At 38.6% G+C, this 23,622-nt stretch overlaps 1 protein-coding gene across 1 annotated transcript in view; it reads right to left on the bottom strand.

The window, feature by feature from the left end:
* Nucleotides 1–23,622, bottom strand: part of ADAM22 (ADAM metallopeptidase domain 22) — a 132,460-nt gene that overhangs the window by 27,599 nt on the left and 81,239 nt on the right. Inside the window, exons 7-24 of the mRNA XM_051611446.1 lie at nt 23,033–23,103; nt 21,724–21,798; nt 19,645–19,716; nt 18,473–18,639; nt 16,507–16,591; nt 15,964–16,054; nt 14,170–14,221; nt 12,257–12,356; nt 9,294–9,365; nt 8,667–8,759; nt 6,439–6,519; nt 6,161–6,211; nt 5,822–5,885; nt 5,185–5,290; nt 4,044–4,160; nt 3,170–3,338; nt 2,113–2,221; nt 1,057–1,147 (exon numbers count right to left, since the gene is read on the bottom strand). Coding sequence (XP_051467406.1) covers nt 1,057–1,147; nt 2,113–2,221; nt 3,170–3,338; nt 4,044–4,160; nt 5,185–5,290; nt 5,822–5,885; nt 6,161–6,211; nt 6,439–6,519; nt 8,667–8,759; nt 9,294–9,365; nt 12,257–12,356; nt 14,170–14,221; nt 15,964–16,054; nt 16,507–16,591; nt 18,473–18,639; nt 19,645–19,716; nt 21,724–21,798; nt 23,033–23,103 — 1,666 coding nt within the window. The remainder of the gene's footprint in view (nt 1–1,056; nt 1,148–2,112; nt 2,222–3,169; nt 3,339–4,043; nt 4,161–5,184; nt 5,291–5,821; nt 5,886–6,160; nt 6,212–6,438; nt 6,520–8,666; nt 8,760–9,293; nt 9,366–12,256; nt 12,357–14,169; nt 14,222–15,963; nt 16,055–16,506; nt 16,592–18,472; nt 18,640–19,644; nt 19,717–21,723; nt 21,799–23,032; nt 23,104–23,622) is intronic.

Here is a 23,622-nt window from a genome sequence, read left to right as displayed (position 1 = left end):
TATTCACTATGAAGCTGCTAGTGAAAGGTGCACTCTTGCACTCCACCTCCAAAAAGTAACCCCACTGGCTAGATGTGATCTCAAAGTGAGCTCTTAACTTTTGGAGTTATACTCAAAATGCAAGTCCAGATTTTCAGATACTGTCTAAAACTAAATGTGGTATACCAAGACAGCACAACCGACCCTTTGACTACCCTAATCTTCATGCTTTTTTCCATATACTTCTTTTCCTATGTATCTCTGAGCTGCCCTCAGCCTCCCTCAGTCTAACAAACCAGCAGGGGATGTGACAGTTCCTTATGTCCCCCCGCTACGACACTGCCTGCAGCTGAACCTGCCCTGCCCTCCGAGCACACCAAGGACCTATGGAAGAACAACTTCAATAGCCAGTCTCACCCAAACATAGGTGACAAAGGAAGTACCACAAATCTTTTATTAATATATGCAAAAATCCTAAATCCTCTCTTTATAGAAGAAATTCACAAAAGGAGAAAAACTGAAAAATATCAGTCAGGCTAAAATAATCCATTTTGCCTTTCAGTGAGTGGAAAACCGACAGCTCTACACCGGGAAAAAACTTGCAACTTACCTGCAAATTACAGATCTCTCTCTCTTAGCAAGAAATGTGCCTGCAATAATTTCCAGTCAAGTTGACTGAATACAAACATCCGTTTAAAGAAGCCTATGTTTAAATTCTTTACTGGCTGAAGGCTAGTCTTTCTAAATTTACTTCATCATTAGGGAAGATTCACAACTGAATCAAACTGTATTCTTCTATTTTCTTTGTCAAATACAGTAAAATCATAGTCTGATCATGTACAAAAAGAAAATAACTAAACTGGAAATAAATTTCAAAAGTGGATCAAGCTCTCCAAGACCACATAGACATGTAAGAATTGCTTGAAAAATGCTAATACTATAAAAATGTTACTTTATAAATAAAATCCAATGTTTATTGGTTAGATTATGTTTGAATTGTTCTTTTCATAACATAATCAGCTATCAGATGAAATAAAGGTACTTTTAACTGTATTAGGAAGAATAAAATTTACTTACTTGTAACCCCAACCAGTTATTCCTAAAACGAGAGCCAACACTAAAATGGTGCCAGCAATAGCCCCTATTATTATATTTGTGCTAACAACACCTGGAAGCACAAGAAAGAGAAAAAACATACAGGGTTTTAGGAGAAATATATACAAAACCAGTAAGTACACGGTCTTTCAGAAATCTCCTTGGACAACTTGCACTATGCTGATTAATTGTAACCAGCGATATAATCTTGAAGAGCAACATGGACATAAAAAAAAACACTTGTAAACCAAACTTTGACCTCTTATGTCCACTTCCCTTAACTGAACACCTGCTACATGGGAAAGTTGTGTCATGTGTGCCAATACAATGTTATCAGTTTTAAACTGCTGTAGCTTACATCCAGCCTGGCAAATATATGCTTACACTGAAACAAAAGTAACTTTTTTGGTTTTGTTTTTGCTCTAATCCCTCCCATAGCTGAATAAACTAACCAAAAGAGACATTCTGGAAGATGGTAAAACTGTCCCCCTACAAGGTTTTATAAGGAAAAACATTTACACCCTCATTTTTTCACAATGTATCTTTCTTTTTTATACAAGTCTAAAGATGAATAAAAGCTTTCACTTAAAAAATGTAAAAGTCTAAAATTTGTGTGCCAGCATTCTGCATACTGCCCATGTAATAAAAAATTGACTCTAAGCATAAAAAAACCAATCATTTAAGCAACATTATGTTTCCATCTAGATATGAGAAGTCCCAGTAACATTTTGCTTGACTTAATCTATCCATGTACTTAGTAAGGCCACTCAGATGACTGGGACAAGCAAGGTACAACTGGACACACTGGTACCAGTTCTGAGAGGTTTACTGAGTGCTTGTGAGCGGCACTGCTCGCATCCAGCCCCATGTCTGGGACCTCTTTCACAGACACTGAGTGCTTCTGCTGTGGGAGGAAGGGAAGGGAATGAGGCTCCTAGTGGTAATCATCTTGTATGCTGACCCTTGCTGATTTTGCTTCATGAACCTTCCTCAAATCCAAGCTCTTTCCAGTTATTGGTAAAAGTTATAACAACATACCTTTATTCATGCCATCTTTATCAAAAGAGTTAACATCTTTGATGCGAGAACTGCAGTCATCTCCTCCCCAGAATCGGTCGCAGACACACTTTATTTCATTGCTACAAACCTGCAGCCAAAAGTGTAGCTCAGAATAAAATCACAAAAACAATATATTCAAATAATTAATATCTATATTATAGGTACAGTCATACAGAACTGATTTTGACTGTCAGCAAAATTTTGCATAATGTTTCTAATACACATCAACTTTTAGTTTATGTTAGGTATAAAAGTATTATATGTATTGTTATATTTTTTTTGAAATATATGTAATATGTATTTAGTACCTTAATATATTTTAATGTCATAGATTTAATAGAGTAATTTCTAATTGCATAGGGTGACTCTGAACCTCAATTATTTTATTTTTTCAAAGTATGACAAAGTAGTTAATTTCAGATAAAACAGGGAGTTTAAATGCAGTACAAAAGACAAAAGACATTATGAGAGAACAACTCCTTTGATCTCAGCCATAGCCTTGAGATCAGCCATAGGAACCTGGACACTGTTTCAAACTGTGGGACTACTGGGCTGGCCAAAGCCACAGGCTGTGCACCAAGCAGAGAAGCTGCCACTAGCCAAAAGCCAGCTCAGTGGCCTCTGCTCTAGAGCAAAGGAACTCTCAGCCAACAACCCTCAACAATTTTATGAACCTTCTTGGCTCTTGATATAATGCAGGGGGTACTAAAACAAGCATCTGGAAGAACAAAGACCCAAGTTTCTCAGTTCTTAAACCTTTATATTCTCCAACATATTGCCTGAGGAAATATCAAGTTAGCAGAAGTGATAGCAAAAGAATTGATTGATAAAATTTTTGCAAAACTAATAAGCACTGTGATGCCTTGACTGGTGTGCATCACGTTTATTTATGTGCCTCTTCTCCCTTTCCTTTTCAAAAGATTTTCCAGTATAAACACTTCTAGAGTCATGTTGCTGAAACATCTAGCTAGTACACTACACAACACAAGACACTCAACAAAAACTGAATAAAGGATTAAAAAGTACAAGAACATACACCGTGTCCTGAACAAATCTGGCTGTCTGTGGTGCCTGGGCAGGTGCTGAAGTTGAAGGCCTCAGTGGGGAGGCAGCGATGATCAAGGCACACCATGTTCGGCCCACACGGCGTCCCATTCTCCACATAGCCCAGGTCAGTCTCCTCATCGAGCTTCACGTGGCCGCCACTGTAAGACAACCAAGAGGATCTTGAAGACTTGTGCTGTGATTAGATGAGACTGCTTGAGAAACTGGGCTTTAACCTCTGCCTTCATTTCCTTCTGCATACAATGCCCAGGACCAGGAAAGAGTAAGCATTGGCTTATTAATCTCATTGGCCCTAACATGAAACAAACCAAAATGCAGTATATCTGCATCAAACACACATAATGGTGAAACCACAGACCATTTTTCCTGCGTAAGAGCTAGTGTTGGATAAAACATTGAGTTTAATTGTGTAAGACTTTGTTCCATCTTACAGCTGTGTGAAGCTATCAGAACACACCAGGTCTATAATTGGGATTCAGTTAACATATGGCAACATAATAAGCTGCCAGTTAGCTCTGGCAGTGCAGGCATATGTCTAAGTATTTTGAGTACATTAAGTACTTCACAAACACTAAAGAATGTAAAATCAAGAGGCCAGAGAAGAGCATTATGTCTCTACAGGCAAAATGAATTGCTACACAGAGGGGACTGTAAAACATCTGTGCTCCCCACAAGCAGTCAAGTTCCTGAAGCTTAACAGAGGCTAAGCTAGAATAATGGTTATGTGTTAACAGGAAAAATATTTTAATGGAAACAGTTGTTCTCCACTTTGGAATAAGAAAGCTGCTTTTCCATGCAAGATGGATACTGATTGTCTCTGTTCTGTTTTCAGGACATCCAATTACCTGCAATTGTAGACTCTTCCAAACTGCAAGATTGACGATGTGATTTCACCATCAAGTTCTCCAAGTCTGGGTACACTGGATATATTTGAGCACAGAAGGTATCCACAAAGTACATCCCTGCATTGAGAGAATAAATAGATACTAATTGAAAAGAAAATTCAATTAAAATGGACAATCAAAGAAATGTGTTTTTCTTCACTTGCTTTGGAACCTGGTTGTTACTCCTTGCTTTTCTCCCACTGACAGTAACTTCCACAAATAATGTTTTGTTTCCCAAGAAAATTATTCTCCTTGGAGCTGAGATTGGGAAAATAGACTCTTTTAAGATGTATTATCAAAAAGCTTTGAGTAATAGCAAGCAGGAAGCTGTCAAGAACAAACCACATCAAACTGATTTATTATCCTAGTAAGATACAGTAACTGACCTGTAGAGGAGAAGCAATAGATGGCTTTAAACTGACTCTCCTATGACACTCATGCAAGGGAACTAGAGCCATCAAATTCAACTCACCTATTGAAGGAATTTCACAACCCATATGTGGAGACTTGTGCACTGTCTGGCCTCTCCCACATTACTTAATATTTTTACTCATGAACAAGAGAGAGGTTATCAAATCTGCACAAAAGGGTTGCTAAGGACATCAGTCTACCTACATGCAGAATAAGAATTCAATGGCATTGACAGAATGGAGAACTCATCTGGCAAAAGTTTCAGAAATAGGCAGAAATACTCAACTACATAAATACAGAATGTGGAACAATGGTTTAGGAAGCAACATGCAAGAAAAGATGTGGAGGGTTACAATAAGATGAAAACTGAATGCAACTTATCAATGCAATGGCACAGCATAAAAGCTGAACACCACACTGAGACACGAAACCACGCCACTCTCCTCTGCACTGCTAAGCCTCAACAAGAGTACTAGGACCATTTTTGCTCCAAGTGCCCCCACAGCTCAGATAGTACTCGCTTGACAGAAATCATCTCCTGCTGACATTCCTCTCCCTCCAGAATTTCCTGGACTAAGGCCCGCACAAGTCTGCTCTGTACAGAGGCTTTTTGAGCCTCTTCGTGCCAGCTAAAGATCTGGATCTGGGATAAAAATCTCATAACAGTTGTTTTCTAAAGGGACCAACTTACTGTTTATTGCACTGTATCCAAGAGTCCTTGTCTCTTCCACAGTTTCCTTTCTCAGTTCCTTCAATATTCAGCTTCTCATAGCAGTACCTGTCAGCAGCTGTCACCTCTAGAGAAAGAAACAAATATCTTTTAAGATGGTGAAGACTTCAAAAAGCCAGGTCCTGGGAAATGGCAATGAACAATCAAAGCAAGCACAGCTTCCCAGTCTGTGAACTGCAGTACCAATAGTCTGCAGGTGGTCTGTGGAACTCTGAATAGTGTTGTCAATGCGAAGTTTTCTGTTGGCACCACAGGACTGTTTTAAGATTATCTTCAGATTGACCAGGGTTTACTGGTCAAAAATATCCAGAAAACACTGAAATAAATCAATAAACATGAGTATAGGCTCCCTAGGTGGTTATTAATGAGAAGTTAAACCTAAGACTTCAGAGTAATAACCAGTAAGTTAACTAACACTAGAGAAAGAGCTGGAAAAGTGGATGGAAAGACAAAATGAGGAGGGAAGAGGGGGAGCGACATACAATCCTATCTATTTTTAATGGTTATGAATATGTCTCTTCCATTATTTTTCTCAGCTAAGATAATCTTTCAAGCCACATGAATGACAACCAACTTAGAAACAGTAACATCCACTCACTTTCACCCCAGATATATTTACATTGCCGGTCCCTGGTTTTACATCTTCCTCCAAAACAAATACCCTAGAAAGACAGAAAAAGTTTCAAGTAACCTGATTTTCCAAAATATTTACTTTTTTAATATATAGATTTCTCACCTGCTTTCTATTGAAGCAACTATTTATGTGATTCTACTTTCTGTTCATTTAAATACTTAGCTCCAAAACATAACCAGCACCCAAAACTGAAGAAAGTCAGCAGAACTGTGCCAGGTGATTTCCAAAGATCTTAAACCAAAATCTATAAAAATCACTCTATAAAATCAGAAAATATGTAAAATAATTTGGCATGCAAATTACCTGCTTGTTATCACATGAATATCCATCCATTTTATGAATATTGGGAGAACACTACAGAAAGAGAAAATAACTAATAGACCATAGATCAAATAAGCATGGAAGCAAAGCATACAACAAATGTCATATTGAAAATTATTTCAATATTATGCTGTTTTTTTCAGTATGACCAGTTATAACACAATTTTTATATACCTTCCTATACAAAATGGCAACATTCATAGTGATTGAGAGATTACAGGTGTTTTTTTTATCTCTTGGATAGAAGACAAAAAAATCACCTGACTGGAATTTCCTGTGCAGTTCTCTGCAATATCACAATCATTGACTGCTTCTCGGCACAAAACTCCTTTAGGTTCAAACTGGGGAAAAAAAGGACAGAAAATTAGTGTCTTGGTTTCTCCATACCATGCCTTAAATGCAATGCTTTCTAAGAGTTTTAGATAAAATAAAAAATGGCAAATTTTAATGTGCTGACTCAAGTGAGAAGACTTTCCTTTCCTGGTTTGGACATTGCACCTATCAAGTCACCAGCCATTTAGTGGTGCAAGTGGTATGACTCTCTGAGGCATCCCTTCCTGAGTGCACTGAGTGTGGGGCTGAGCAGGACAAGTGCTCTCCCAGAACACAGGATCCCTGGCATCTATTAAACCAATAATGCAGTGGCTTGCAGCATTATCTAGACCAGGTCACTGGGCCATTTTGTGACTATTTTACTCTTTATAAAACACAGAGAGTACTCCTGATCTTCTTTCTAGAGATGAAGAACACGGCAAAGCTCTAGGTATTAACACTACGGTTATTACAATGCTCCATTGTAGAACAGAAACTATTAATAAGTGTACTGAATTCCATTCAGTTTGACACCATTTTCTAAGTGACAAGATACTGAACAACCAAAAATGTCAGAGACCTAACACAGGCATTTTGGTTAAAGACTTGTGTGCAGTCTTCAAGACCTGTAAAGCCTGGGATACATGCCATTAGTGGCAATTATTAGTGCAGACCCCTTATTTTCCTTGAAAGGCTTCTTAGACTTAATATGCTTGTTCATTCTGTGATGCCTTGTTCATTTTACAGCTCTATGCTTTTTTTTCTGGTTCTGAATGCACATACTTTTTTGGAGGAGAACTGCTAGCTCCACAGCTAGTGTGAACAGGCACACGTCAGCGGAAGAGCTCAACTCTGGTACTTTCTCAGTTTTCAGCTTATCTTTCCCTGTCAGTCTCTGGAAAAATGCAGACAGACAGGCATATTGTCAGAAACACTACAGATGATGGAATGCACACAAACCATGTTTTGCTTGCAATCCCTCATTCACTCCTGCTTTTAGGCAGGGTATTAGAGGCAAAAGTAACCCCAAGTTTGGGAACTGTTATATACGGTTTTTTTGCATTGACCTGATTACATTCCCAGGGACACGTGTTTAGCAAAATTCTGCTTTTGTCTTCACTGGCTCATCCTCACCACTCTGTATGTAGACAAACCCTTGTCTCATTTGCAAAAAAAATGTAGTTACACAGAAGCTTTTTTTTTTTTTTCTAAGAGTCTTTAATATGGTGCCTATGTGACTTGGATACTTGAAAAAAAATTCACCCACACTGGCAATGTGCTAATCTTTTATATTTAAAAAAAAAAAAAAAAACACATAAATGTGCTCAGGGAAATGTGATCAGTTTCAGCTTAAAGTGTGCTTTTTCTTTTTTGAACAGTAGGATGAGCACAAAGTTAAGAACGTGGTCCACTGTTATTACTAATGTTCCTCCTAAGGAAATTAAACCATCAGATGCCCAAAGATGAACACAAAAATAACACACATAGTACACCACAGTTTAATAACATTAATAACAACTATCATCATTACTAAATGAGTATAAACAACTATTTGAACTTATATTTAGCTAGGCTCTTTTCCAGCAAAGATGTGGCTAAACCACCTTTTACTATTTATTGATGAATCAGGAAGAATAACTTATAGTTAATATAGGGTTCACTCCCTATACTCAGCAGGATTTCGGTCAGTCCAAACATAAGGAGACACACACAGACCTAACTTAAACTGAAGTCAGGTGTCTTTTAGATTAACACTTCTGAACAATTCTGCTAGCTGTGGGTTTGCTGGGTGTTTTTATCATAGCCTTCTCTTGGGCCTCTGTGGTACGATTTGTCCAGTCTCACATGGCAAATACAGAGCAACAGGTAAGGTGCTGGGAGCAAAACATGGTTAAGGATGTTCATGTTTAAACAAGGACATCTAACGAAACCTCATCGAACTTCAATCTGATTCAAACTTGTCTGAAACTGGAGGGCTTAAATTCACATCTGCATTTGATCACAATCCCTTCCACAAGAAACCCAAACTAAAAGACAGAGAATAGCCTCAGATAAACCAGTTTTCAGCCAATTTTAAAAGAGAATATTTCAGAAAAGGAAACACAAGTTTTGCAAGGAAAAAGATGTGCTATGGTGCCTGCAGCCACCTGGATGCAGTGAAGGTCCCTGCCCTTACCCGGCACTTCCGACAGCAAAGCCCGTTGCTGCACTGGGAACCTGCCGTCAGGGTGCACGTACTGCAGCACTCTCCGCCTTCGCTGGCACACTCCTGGGGAACACACACACTTATAACAGAATACATGGGAAAAGCAGGTGAGCCTCAAGCTGTCGTATTACTTCTCATCATAGCATGCTACCTGAATGGATTTTTAACCAGGCTTTTAGGCACCTGAAGGCAGGGAAAAAAGCATGCACTGTCAAGTTTGACACTCCAGCACAGCTGTTTGCTATGCAAAATAGGAAATAATTTTCCTAACTTCACCGTTTCAATCATTAAATACTGACATTTTAGCACTGACCAGAGTTATGTTCCCACAGAGGAAAATACTTTCTTCAACATCTTTCAAGGCCTGATTCTATACAGGTATCTATCGCTATTACTCTTCAGAATTTATGTGGTGATAAAATAAAAAACTCTGGCACACGTTGTGTTTAAATGTGATGGAAAAAGGTAAGAAAAGATTAATCCCTTGCTGCAGGACCTTAACATTGTCTGTCTTCCTCCACTTCATGTCAGCAACAGGGATGGGCAGCACCCTGTCCTGGAGAATCTAGTTACTAAGCTAGAGCACATTGCACTTACCGCTATTGTCCCACAGTCACACTCCTCTCCATCTTCCACAAAGCCATTGCCACATTCTGGAGGATCCAAAAGCTGAAGGGCAAAAGCAGAAATCAAAGACCAGGCCTCTCCTAATGGAGTCATTGTCATATTTATTCTGTGCAACATGTCTTTTTAGCTAGCACTCCAAACACATCAACCAATATAAAAGCATCTCGCAACTCAGGAAGAAGCAGACTAGAAGCAATTCAAACAAAATGGGAGAGAAGGAACAATGTTGTGATCTAATCAGCAATTCTGTAGAGTCACAGGGTGTCTTCAAGGTAAGACTGCCATTTTTACAGCACTTTCAGTTTGAGCAGAAGCCACAATAAAAACCAAAAGGTATGACAATAAAAGAACAAATTTGGAACAAGATGACATTTTCATTATCATCATAGATGTTAAAATTCCTTTTGTTCTGGAATTCAAGTGATGAGGGCGGTCCCCCAAGCTGACATCTCTGTAATATCTTCAGCAGGAATAGCCACACTGTCCTTTGGGAGCATGCGGCTCAGAAACGCAGGGAAAGGCTGAGTTTGCCAGTTCTTGTTGCAGTTATGTGCTTTTTCCTACCCTTTTTTTCTACCACAATTGGGAACTTTCAGCAGTTTTCCCTAAGCATGTGTCACAGGCAGATGAGAAAGTATAGCTGGTGAGGTTTCCTCTCCTTTCCTTCAGCTTCCCCACTGAACTGTAACTTAAAAATATCTAAATCTACATTATTTATAGTCGTACTCTCCTTCCCCAGAGGAAAGATGAATTCACCATTTTTCACACAGGACTCATGCTATGCTATCTTTTAATGGACACCTATGCTCTGTTTTTTCCAATTTCATTTCAGTTTTCCTAACATTTCTAGATGTAATTTTTCAAAAACAAATATTTTTTTTTTCTTTGGGCATAATGAAACATAAGAGCACTTTTGTTACATAAATAAGAAGGCATGTAAGTGTGTAACCAAGACTAGAATTTTGCAAATTGTCCTCCAAGTTATCCAATTAAACTAGGATCATTCCAGAAACCACTCTGCTTACAGCCATCTGCACATTGCTCATGGAGTACAGTGCATTTTTCTCTGGTTGCTGCCTTTCTGCCAGAAAACCACAGGATGGAGCATCATCCTGCTTACTTCTCTATGCCACAAAGGAGCCTGAGGCTGATGTGCTATTATTAGATCCTCCTATTCAGAAGGAAATTTCACTGCAGCATGAAATGCTTATGTAGATCATTACATTAAATGTAAGCAAGCAACGATCTTTTACAATTATTGAAGAGTTGTTAATAGTTTCTTTCCTTTATGTTCTCCCAGACATCCAAAATTCTTCAGTATCCCTAGGTGTGCTGCACAATACAGACAACTAGACAGCAGTAACAGAAGGTCCTGCCTTAAAACACTGGGCCAATTTGCTGCAGTACAACAGGAACAGCTAAATATGTAATGGAAGAAAAAAATAAACATGACAAGCAAATTGGGTCATTTTTCCCCAAAAGTAATATAATCCACCCATTCATTTGAAAAGAGCATATGCCCAAACTGCTCTACAAGTGAGTGATTTAATTTTCAGGATCACTTCTCATCTCACACCGGAGCACTGTCAAGCACTGCACCTAGTCACATCAGTTTTCCTTTATCTCATATTTCTTGGAAAGCAAAAGTAAGTTTGTATTTCACCACCTTTGCTAGGAAGCATATGCCTTCGACAGTCTTGTGAATTAGACAGACATCCATTGACAATAAATTAAAATCAACCCAAACAACAGCACATAAATGAGTCCAAATCGCTCTGGCTTCCACATCCAACTTTCACATTTCCACATGTCATTAGAAAAAACTGTGAATGTTGCCAACTAAAACTGAGATGAGCATAGTTGTTTTTTTCCAAGTGACAGATGTATAAATGAACATAATGACTAAAACCAGAGGCAAATTTGGAGGGGATGGGTCAGTCATTTAAGTGGGTCTCCCGCCCCCAAGCCTTTAGGTAAGCAATGTAACCTGCTAAATGAAGCGAGGTACAGTGGCACTGAGGATGGGGATCCAACAGGGATTCACCAGCCTTCCCCATCTGGGGGACTACCCAGCACAAGCCACGGTTGTGCAGAGCCACTTACACTGGCCTGGAAGGAGCTAACCCCGGCACTAAGATGATTGGAGCACTTCTCACCAGACACATTTCTCCCCCAACACATGTGCTTCAGAGGATGACAGATCCCGGGAACAATGATGGGGAACATGTGGGCAGCACCTGGGGAATGATGAGTGTGATGGGCACCCAGCAGCCACCACCTCTCCTAGTGTCTCTGACCTACTCCTCAGGGTTTTCTTTCCTGCTCTGCCTCCTCCAGTTTCGGAAAAACCGGTCCCAGTTTTCAAACTCTGTTCTGAGAGCCACTGTCAAAATTTTGCCTCTCTGAACAGGGAGAATATCACAACTACTTGTAACCCCTGGTGACTGCAAAGCCACTGGGCTGCACAGTGGTGCTCTAGGAGCTGCACCCTCATCTTGGGACAGATGTGAAATAAAAGTCTTGGGACAGACAGCTTCCAGGGATTTGTACCAAAAGACATTGGTTCAATGTAAATTAGAATTCAAGCTGTGAAAAAGTTTACAATGATATCTGAAAACTCAGCAAGTTAATTCAGCAACATATTGTATTTATAATATTTAGAACGAATTGTGGGAGGGATGGTTAGAGATCAAAGCCTGTGAGAACTCTGTTGTACATGAAATCAGTTACTAAAAATGTATTTAAGTATAATTTCCAACCTGTGAACTAAAATCAGATACTTTCACTCATATGTCACCAGAAAAATTAGAAATTGGAATTAGAATTATCAAAATCATAGGGTTTTTTTTCCCCAACATCAGAACTTTCATTCTTGCTTTCATCTAAGTTAGAAATAGAATAGAAAAAATTCTCAATAATAAGGTAATGCTTACTTTGGTTGGTTTATTGAAAAGGCAGGCTCCCCCTCCGTTGTTTAAAAATTCATGATACTCTTCAATATCACATTTGGAGAACTTGCTTGGAAGGTAATACCTGCACAGGAAAAAGATGGCAGGGTTACTTTCTGAAGTACTTTTAGCATCATATTTTCTTTTTTTCAAAATAGGAGGAGAAATATGTTATACTTTAGAAAAATTACAAAGCCACATTGTTCAGAATCAGAATTACTCTGCTGTAACTCAGTCTAATTTGTAAATCATTTAAGTAAGTGAAAAAGAAGGTTCAACAATGACACAGAGCTCATGGAAAGTGAGAGGTCTAAAACACTTCACTAAGTTATTTCATGCCAAATATCACAAATCAGATTACACAGCATGTAGTTCTCACATACATGACATGTTCCACTAACAGGCCTGATCTCAGAAACATATTAATTTCTTCCCATACATACCACAGGAGACAAAGATGGAGACATAGTTCATTTCCCTCTTAGATAAAATTACTCTTCTGCCCCATAGAATTTTTATATAACATTTTGGCTTCCCTCTTTCACATGCCCCACTGAATAAAGGTCATTCCAGTACAGAGTGCCAAACTAAGGCACAGTGCACCACCCAAAACCAATCTGATCCAGAGAATCTTTGCATGGATCCTTTCCACAGGGAAAGAATTTCTCCTAAAGTAACTTAAGTGATCTTTATATTTAGGTCCTTAGTCATGAAAGTACTAATGCTTCAAGCAGATTTTAGAGTCTTATGGATTTTCCTGAAGCAGCTCATAACTGGATAAAAAAATATTAGCAGAAGTGCTAAACACAATAATCCTGCATTGCCAGGAGTGATGGCTTGTCACGACATAATTGGTCATTTCCATTTCTATGGCTTATAATTTAGGTCTAAAGACTACAGAGAATGTGGGATTCACCATTCTTCATCAAAAAGGTAGGCAAATACAAGGTTTTTTTGTATACCTAATCATTTGAAAGGTTTGGATTTCAGATAAATAATTTAAAGAGGAATCACTTTTACAAGAACCAATAATGCTTCTTAGATTGGCTTTTAAATATACAAAAATTTTTTAAAAAATAAATTCTACCTAGTACGTTTTTAGGTAGATAAGGTGAAAAAGCCACACATTCTCACTTCCAAAGAGCTTTCCATGAAATACTCTTCTTTTCTCTATATTGTTCTGACCACAAAGCAATTGTGAAAATTTGCAAGCCAATTTGAAATTAATTTTAAAAGCACTGTCTAAATCTTAACAGGAGACTATAATTCATATACGTGACAAAAGACACGTCTGTAATATGAAGAATTAAGGTCTGAATACATGTTACAAAGCATCACATTTCATCTAGTAGCAAAAATTTGCTGATTCACTAATCTTTAGATAAAATCTCTCCAGTAATGTTATACATGGATATAAGCATACTCAACCTCTATCCAATGAGCGCAGTTTTTCTAACATTACTACATAAGCTGGAGGATAAAAGGTGACAGATATAGATGAAAAGTTCCAACAGAAGAACTGAAAATGTTACATACTTAAGCAATTTGATTTCAAGAATTAGGATGTGTCATTGTCTGCTCCCACAGCTCAACAGCAAACACACAGGAGAAAAGAAGCTAAGCATGGTTCTGCGTCTATGGCATGACCCAGCCTGGATGTTGAGCCCTGTGCTTGGAGTTAAACCAGCAGTCACTAAAAATCCTCACGTCCTCTCACTAACACAACTTATTCACACACTTCTTTGAAAGTGTCTTTTCTATATATGTTGTACAATTAATATCCTACTTTCTGAAAAATTATTCAAAGAAAATATTTTTTTGAACCCTGAAAGGCAAACATGTTCACACCTATCCTTTATGTCATTGCATGGACATGACTTCCAGTGAAAGTGCCTTACCCTGTGTCTCCCATTATGCATCCAGACCACGTGTCCTCACACTTACACTCACCTGTCAACAACAACAAAAAATTCACATCGTGAGTGCAAAATAACACATTTCTCATAATAAAAAACACCAGAGTTAATTAATTCAATTTCATATTTAAATACAAATTGAAAAGAATAATTTACTGGTTTATTGCACATCTTTTTTTAAGTGTATCAATGCACGCTGACAAACCTTCTTTAAAAAATTATACACAACTCTATGCAATCTCTTGAGTTTTGAAAACATGTCTTGTTTTTATTTCCGTCTCTTAAAGGGAAGTTAGAGGAAACTACAGTGTCAGCCTCCAGCACTTGCAAATCATGAGACAGCTCCCATGCCGTCTCCCCCATATCATGATATTTAACTCCCAAATTTTCAGAGTGAAAAAAAGGTCATTTTAACACTTCTTGTAACTCTTAAGTTCTCTTCTATTACTATGCCAATATGACTGGGGAAAACTGCTTGAAAAAAAACCCCAACAAACATCCAGCAATAATGCAAAGAAAAATACATATAATGCTGTGAAAACAAGCCAGTACAGCAGGATCTAGCAGCTTCTTCCTCTGCTGTCCCTTCCTTCTCTGCCTGCCTTCCTTCCCCACGCAACTGCCCAGCAGGCAGAGGGCAGCCTTCCTTTCAGCCCTGCCAGGCTGCCTGGAATTGCTTTGTCTCAGCCCTCCACTTTCAAAAATGTGTCATGTGTCTATTTCTGTACACATGCTTTGCCCGCATACTTTCATCTTTCTCTTTCTGTATTTCCCTTACTGTAATACAGGAACATCTGTTTGTTGCTTTCATCTTAAAACTAGAATTAAAAAGGAAATGAGGCTCTGCACAACAGTTGCAAAGAAGTGCAACAAAGCTAGTGAAGGCTCTGGAGCACAAGTCTTACGAGGAGTGGCTGAGAGAACTGGGGATATTTAGTCTGGAAAAAATGAGGCTGAGAGGAGACCTACAGCTCTCTACAACTACCTGAAAGGAGGTTGTAGTGAGGTGGTCTCTCTCCCAAATAACAAGAGGAAATGGCCTCAAGTTGTGCCAGGGGAGGGTTTGATTCAATGTTAGGAAAAATTTCTTCACTGAAAGGGTCGTCAGGTACTGGAAAAGGCTGCCCAGGAAAGTGTTGGAGTCACCATGACTGGAGGTATTTAAAAGACACGTAGATGTGGTGCTCAGGAACATGGTTTAGTGGTGGACTTGGTCGTGCTAGGTTAATGGTTGGACTTGATGTCCTTAAAGGTCTTTTCCAAACAAAATGATTCTGTGATTCTCCTCCTTCCCCACCAAAACCATGTCCTGCCCCTCTGCTCAGCCATAGGAAAGGGAATCACCACTATTATAATTTTCACTTATACACTGCCCGTATATCAGGTAAATAATACACAGCTAGAAAATTAATATTGAACATGTCAGTAGCATAGAGCTACTGAGGCCATTCAGTAGCCATCTAGTCTGTGGGTGTGACATCACTCTCCTTGAAATGAAAAGAAGTGGCAGACACCTTTATGATTTATTTTTAATGAAATGGTGACACCAGCGCTGCCAGCACTTATGGATGGGCAGATATCACAGCACTTAAATAGAGGAAAATTAATTATATGTCAGTCTCTCAGTGCTCAGTGTTGCTACCAAAAAATAAAAAATAAAAAAATCCAACACTGTGAGAAACATGGGGAAAAAATACATATCAAAGAGACACTGATAAGATCCTCCACCTTTTAAGATTTTTTCATCAGACAAAGTGAAAAAGCAAACAAACTTACCACTTACAAGTTTTCTTCTGTCTGAGAAAATGCCAATGTTTTGGGCCAAGGTCTGTGCCAGAGTAACTGCCATTAAGTCTGGCTTTCCAAACTGAAAAAAACAAACAAGGTAGGAAGAGTAATCAGTTAGATACAGATATCTCATATACAAGTGAAGCTTTTCTCATTTCAAGGCAATAAAAGGAAAAATCCCATGAACAGTGTTATAGTTCTTACTTCAGAGCAGCTAAATAATGGACAAGTGAGGAAAACTGGCTGGTTCATGGACAAGTTAAGTAAGAGGGAGTCTGTTTCTTTCTTGCCATTCTGGCTGGAAGCATAAATGACAGGATATTGCAGAATCTGCTGAAAAGTGTATTTGAATCCATATCGTTGACTTTATTCACTCCTCATACTTCACTGAGAAACCCCTTCTATAGAGCTGCACTAAGACTTTGCACCAGCAAAGAAGCAGCAAGATATTTTGAGGAACACGTCTGCACTGATAAATTCTGTGCAGATAAATTGCTGTTACTTTTTGTTCATACCAGTATCCCCACCTACCTCATTCACACCTCCGCCTTTAAGCAGGGAGCAGATTCCACCAGTGTGGGCTACACCACTCCGACTGCTCTGAAATCGACTCCCCCTTTGACGAGAAGGAAAAGAAAAAAAAAAGTTTACCCTGCTCAGCCCATGAGTTTTGCACCTATCATCCCACTATTTACTGAATTTCTGATTTTCAAATGAGAAACTGGCACTTGCAATTGCTGCCTGCCACCACTACACTGCAAACTAAGAAAAACAAAATGGAAAAAACAGATAACCACTCACAAACTAACCTCTCACAGACTATCTAATACAAGAAAGCATAAAGGCACTATTTTGCCAAACCAGCAGAGTTGTACCAGTCTTTTGTTCATTGACACACTACTGCAGCACATGGCTTCTGCTGGCACGTGCTGCAGATGGAGTGTAGGAGAGGCCACCACACTGCCATCGCATGGGTGACCAGTACAAAGACATGTACTTGACTGGGCAATGCCGATGTAGCAAAACTCAAAGGAAGAAGCATCAGTGGCTCCCTGATGCAGAGGTAGGTGAAAACTCCTTGGAACTGCAGTCAGTCTCATCCAAAGGACAGACGCACTCTGAGCCTAAATCTAATAATTTATTTGGTGCTGACCACATCGGCGTGAATGACTGCTGGTTGCTGCAGACAAATATACTCTGCTTCAATTCAGAGTACTTACCCACCCAAGTTGCAGCAAATTATTTGTTTCAAAGGAAAACAGATAAATGCCAAGAAGCAATACATTGGGCTAACTGCTGAAGGCAGAAGTTCATTTGCAATCAGTGTACCATGACACCAGCCAACCTCACCTCCCAACTTAGCCATGTCTCACTCAGAGATCCAATTTCAGAAACCGCTATTTCTAAATGGTCTGTGAATGAAATACCTCAAACATGAGTGACAGTGTTACGGACAGCACTGGAATTAGCATTACAATGGTAGTTATACTCCCAGCCACGGGCCCTCCTTGTCCTATCCCATCCACAAGCATTGATAAGAACTAGACTTCCCCCCACAGACCTTACAATATCACCAGAAAAGATACATGAAGGATGTGAGTAAACCTGATTCCCATTTTACAGTTGAAGAATTGAAACATGAGAAATCAAAATCTGCAAGCACAACTTAACAATACTTACTAGCTCTCTTCATGGCAGAAGTCAATGACATTAATTAAGGACATGCAATAATTCTGAGAGGGTGTACACTGGGCTTGGGTACTCTGGCACCCTTCTGGAGTCATGTGAAAGTGAGGTGTTAGGTTTATTCACACAGGCTCCTACAAAAGTCAGCAGAGAGGGATAAGGACTCCAGCAGAGCAATTCAGCTGGCCTGTCTCATGTGGATGAAAAATCCCAGCCATGAACCTTTCCTCTATTTGTGAAGATATATTTTGTCAACCATTAAGAGATTTATAGAAAATAACACTCCTCCTATCTTATTCTTATAGCACATTTCTCTGGAGAATGTACTGTTTTGAGGATCTGAAACACTTCAGTAACCCTGCAGCATGCAGGTCATTAAACAAAGGATAGCAGGCCATACCGGTTTTTAAGCAGGACTCCTCACTGGTTTCAAAGCCAATGTTCTGCTTTTAAATAATACAACAGGGCTGTCCATGCTCTACTGCTGAAGAAGCCAACCTCAGACATGGAACCCTGCATCATTTTCCAGGCAGCTGTGCTTGCAGAGTAGGCAATTGCACAGAATAAGCAAGAATATATGCGCATGCAGCTCAGGCTTATTACATTCAAATTAAAATGAGACTCAAACTTCTAGTTGCACTGGCAGACAGTTTGTCTATTAACTTTTTCCCACCTTCCCATCAGAAATATTATTTTCTGAATTATTGTGGTTTACATAAACGAAAGAAAGGAGATGCATCAGCCACTTGAGATAAGCAACCCCCAAGGAAAGAAGAAACCCGATAATAAAACATCACACAAGGTTACGTACGAAAAAAGGTGAACTGCGTCACTTTTCTCTCTGATAAAATCCCTCCTATATTTCATAAACTCACGTAGGGTCACCAAGGGGTTTTCAGATATGGCAAACTTGTTATCAGTAGCCCAGGTTTCCATGGCAACCAATACTATCCTGGTGTTAAGTTGTTCTTTATATATCTAGTACATTAACAGAATGAACAAATACATTATGACAAACAGAATTAAGGTGAGTTTTATCCTTTGTTGTGTAATAGCTTGCATTTTTACATAACTATTTAGCTTGTTCTTGCACACTTTAGGTTCTCCAGGTTATTTTATCTCCCTTAAAACCAACCAACAAACATGAAAACAAAGTGAAATCTACATGTTAGGCCTAATTCCTCAATCACTCTCTCTGCTTGCAAAAAAGATCCGTTGCAGGTCCTACACAGGCAGAGGTGCACAGAAGGGAGATGGGATTTTTGAAAAATTACTACTGAAAATAGTTCACAGATTTGGAACCAGTGGGTCTTTCATAACATCCAGCTCACCCCAGGGAAACACAGGGGCTCTCTTATACAAACAGTGACCTATAAAACAACAGTTTTCACTGTTATACACCTCTACAGGAGTATTTAACCTCATGCTGGCTGACTCACGTAAAAAGGGCCATCCTTATAATGCTCCACATTTTAATACTGCACATCAAATACTTTAAACAGTGGGAATCAAAGCTTTCTTTTTCTAGTAATGCTTTTCTGGGGAGAGCTGCAAAAGCCAGCAGCTCATCCAATTCAGCATCACAAATATAATCCACATAACCCACCTCTATATCCCTATTCTAACTTGTTTATTCAAATGCACTTTTTCTGGAGAAATTTTAGTGCATTACAATTTCAGATTATGTTGGGTTTCAGGTTGTCAACATAGGGTCCCTGAATTAAAAACTGTCATATCTAAGGTGCTTTTTAAAACTCAGACTCAAGGGACTGATCCGGAAGGATATTTTAAAAGCCACAAAAACCCTCTAATGCTTTAAGTTAGACAACGGATTTATAGGTAGCTGATTGTGGTTCTGGATGAAAATTTGTGATCTTCACCTATGTGATTTGTAGGTATACCACAAACTGACAGCATCTATCAGCAGGAGAATCATGAGACTCATCTCACAGGTACAAGAACATTGAGTTGAGTGACACTTACTAGATCTGCCATGTTCACAACCGATTTAGCATAACTGTTTGTATGACCGACTGACAAGCGGTGCTTTTTACACTGCAAAACAAAACACAAGGAGTTCTGTGTTTGAGTTTTTTGTATCCACAAAAACATTTACAGAGTTCAAACACATACAGAGTTCAGAAAAATACGCTCCATTTCCAAACAAGCACAAAGTAAAAAGCAACTACATCAACATTAAAACCCCCGTGCAAGGTTTCGTCTCCTGTGCTGAATGTAAAGTTAATTAGCTATAGTAGAAAATTGCTCATTACTGATACACTTTATAACAGCTGTTGTGAGGATCTATTCATTCCTGTTTGGAAAGTAGTCTAAGATCTTTACTGAAAAGTGCTATAGGAACAGGAACATATTGTTACTCACTTCATAATCTTTATTATGGACAATTCTAAAGTTAATTCCAAATGCCAACACAGAAATTAGTAACTCAGCTTCTATAGCTGAGACTCCTGTAGAGATGTTAACCCAAGAGTGCCTTCATCTGTGTTTTATTCTATCAGACTTCCTATTTTTTTTTCAATTCTCTCTTTTAAGTGGTCTTCTGAATTTCTTCATGTACTATTTCACACTTTCCTAATGCTACAGTAACAGGTTCAAATCACTTCAGCAATCAGACTACAAGGGCACCTTTTCTGAAATTTGTAATGCTGTGCTATAAAGATGACAATGAAGAGAGCTGCCCAGGTACTATTTGCAGGAAAAAACACTTGAACAGTGGGCATATGGGTATGAACACAATAATGATCATAATGGGTATGAAAGTCACAAGCATCTTAGAAGAACTTAGGACAAAAGGGACAAGATTTTCAGAAAAGTTTAACAATTTTTTGCCCTATGACACTTGATTTTGGAGGGAAAGTTATCCATATTTTCTGGAAATTAAGATCTCTAGTGGGCAGAAAGTGCCCAGCAGCTGGGAAAGGCATCCTTGCAAGCAGAAATGAGGGGAAAAAAACCCATTAAAAATTAGGCAATTACTATTACTAAAAATCCAGAAGGACAAGACTGTGAAGTTAAAAATAGCAGAAAGGATTAAATAAAAAAAGCTACAAAAATAAATTGAAAATTAAGCACAAGGACGAACTGAAACAAGTATACTACTCAATTCTCTATTTGCAACTAAAACCTCAAACTTCAGGATGCTTAGAGATGATGGAGAAAATGTTTTCAGTGTAGTAATTTATAAGCCTATTTCAATACTTGGGTATTAAAAGCTTTATTTCTCAACTGGAAGCAATGGTTGGACAAGCAGCTGAAAGGGCAGTGAGTGGCACATCCCTTGTATGGTCTTATGTTCAATTTTGCCAGTTTGAGAGAAGCTGCACATTACACAAAGGGCAGATAAACTGTATAGACACATTTTGATTTTAAAGTAATAAAGGATCATAAAATCAATTAATGTCACCAGTCATAGTGGCACCACAGGCCTCTGAACTCTACCCAGTTACTTCAAGATTGAATCCTATCATCTGCGTTTGGCACCACCACATCTTCGAGAAACACACTGTCTGGATTGGAAGACTGCAAGTGACAGAGAATTCACCATTTCTTTTGATACTCCTTTCAATAACTCTTAATCATCATCACTGACATAAATCTGTGTGTTTTACCACTTGAATGAGCCTAGTTTTTTGTTAATACACTATACTTTATAATGTTGCTTTCCACTACATTAAAAAGCTGATTTATATTATCCCAGAGAAGGTACACAAGCTTAACAAAATCATTTTTTCTATGCTGATCTGGACAAATAAAAAAAAATCTAGTCAGCTTAAGTCACACTGATGTTAGTTGCTTTATAACACAAACCTTTAATTATGACCCTTTTTCTGATAGTCAGGCCTGGCTGCATTCCTGGTGAAATTAACTTGTCAAAATTCAGAAGCAACTTCATCAATGGTTAACAAGACTGTAATCTCTTCTCTTAAGGGCATACTGAAATTATCTGGCCATATGTTTTTCTTTATTGCTATCCTTTTATGAGCTACTAAGACAATTTTATGTTAATTACAATCTTAAGATGGTGAAGTGTCTCAGGCTTACCATTAGATGATCATTTACAATCATCAATTCAATGTACTTTGTTTCCTCTTCAACACTATGTGGAATCTGATGAGCCTACAAAGAGAGTACAGCTGTAAGAGGGTCTAACAAAGCATAGAGAGAGTATAACTGGTAACTAAAAGAGGGCTTCAGAAACGAAACTTCTCACACATACATTTTTTCTGTTGTCTTAATTCTGGTAACAGATATTGATGAAACTTCTGGTGATCAGCTGCATAATTTTAAAAATTCTTTCACCCCCACCAGGACATTCACATGGCCTCAAACAATGAAATCACATCTTTCAACTCATTAAATTCCAGGCTTAAGATTTTTTAAAGAAAGAGAATCATGGTGGGGCCTGTATCTCTAAAAATGGCTTTTTCTATTTTGCCACAGAGAAAGGGGTCCCTCTCCTGCATCTGTCATTCACAATCTCCAACAATTCTATTATTTATTCACACACTGCTCGAATTACACAGTGAACACAGTACCCACCTCTGTTTTATGCTTACTTTGCATTTAGAAACATTTACAACTGTGCTCCTTCATGGGATCCTTGTTTTCCTGGGTTTTCCAGGATAGTTAATACATCATGATTTGAAAATGCACAGTAATGGCTAGTTTATAGAAAGGTAACAAACCACCTGATAAGACCCTTAAGAATGACTTCTGGGATTTCTGCAACGTCTTCCTCACTTCTCTTTTGCCTTCGAAAGGCTTGCATTAGTTAGAGATGTTATAGTCATCTTTCCCTCCCACTGCCCTCAGCAGTTCCTTTCTGTCTACACTGCTCAGTCTTGCAGACCTGGCTTTCTTTTGACTTGTACCATCATTTGAGCCCCATTCCTATAATCCAACAAATTGTTGCTGTCTTTCCAGGGTACAAACATCAGCACTAAGTGGCTCCCCACTTTAATAAACAGGAAATGAACTCTCAGATTAAAATACTTACTTTAAATCAAAGTCAAGTGAGACAAAGCAGCTACTTGTCACCATTGAAGTATAAAAATATTTGTAAATTACTCATTAGTTGGGAGTTTCTGATAAAACTCTATATGCAAAATGAAAGAAAGTATTTTAGCTACTTTTTAATTTCCAATTTCGCACTCTTCAGGCAGGCAACGTCCAAGAAAACCCAACAATGTTTTATCAACATTAGATACCACTTTTCTTAACAGCTCTATTGATATTGAGACCTTATGCCAAACCAGCAGCAGTAGCAATGGTCCATCTGGACAAATTAATCCAGCAGACACAAAACAAAATTGATGGCATATGACTTACAAACAAGCACATTGGCACATACCTGCCTTTTACGTCTTTTGTGTCTTGGCTTTACAACAAACTTTGGTGACGTAGTATTCATTTGCCAGAACTCTAAGCAGAAAACATAAGCAAATACATTGAATGTTTACAAGAATATAGCCCAACAATCAGTGACCCTGATGCTGCGTGACAGGAGTATGGCAATCTCCCACACAGCAGATGAGATTACAACTCCTTTTTTTCATGTTTTCAGCTAGAAAGGAGGAAATGTTACAGATGTTGCCCAGTTACAGGGTTCTTATTAAAGACTCTACTAGCGAAAATCTGAGTCTGCTGAAACAGATAATCTGTGGGTGTCACGCTTCAGAAAGCACAGCAGATGTTCTACACCAAAACTTCACCAGCACTGGGCATGTAATATTATTAACACAGTGCTTCCATGGAGCAAATCACATCTTCGGGAATGCATCAGACATTCACAGAGCTCTTGCAATAGCTACCTAAATTAATAAGAAGAGCACGGAAGGCAGAATTAATACTTTAAGACGATTATATTCACAAAGTAAAATATGTTAGAGTTGGGAGAAACCTTGTAAGACTTTGGCAATACTTGCTATCAATACAATATTC

This window comes from Apus apus, chromosome 2, assembly GCF_020740795.1.
Source record: "Apus apus isolate bApuApu2 chromosome 2, bApuApu2.pri.cur, whole genome shotgun sequence".
NCBI classification, from domain to species: Eukaryota; Metazoa; Chordata; class Aves; order Apodiformes; family Apodidae; genus Apus; species Apus apus.
The sequence above is the reverse complement of the archived record's forward strand: the minus strand, read 5'-3'. Positions and strand labels throughout refer to the sequence as shown.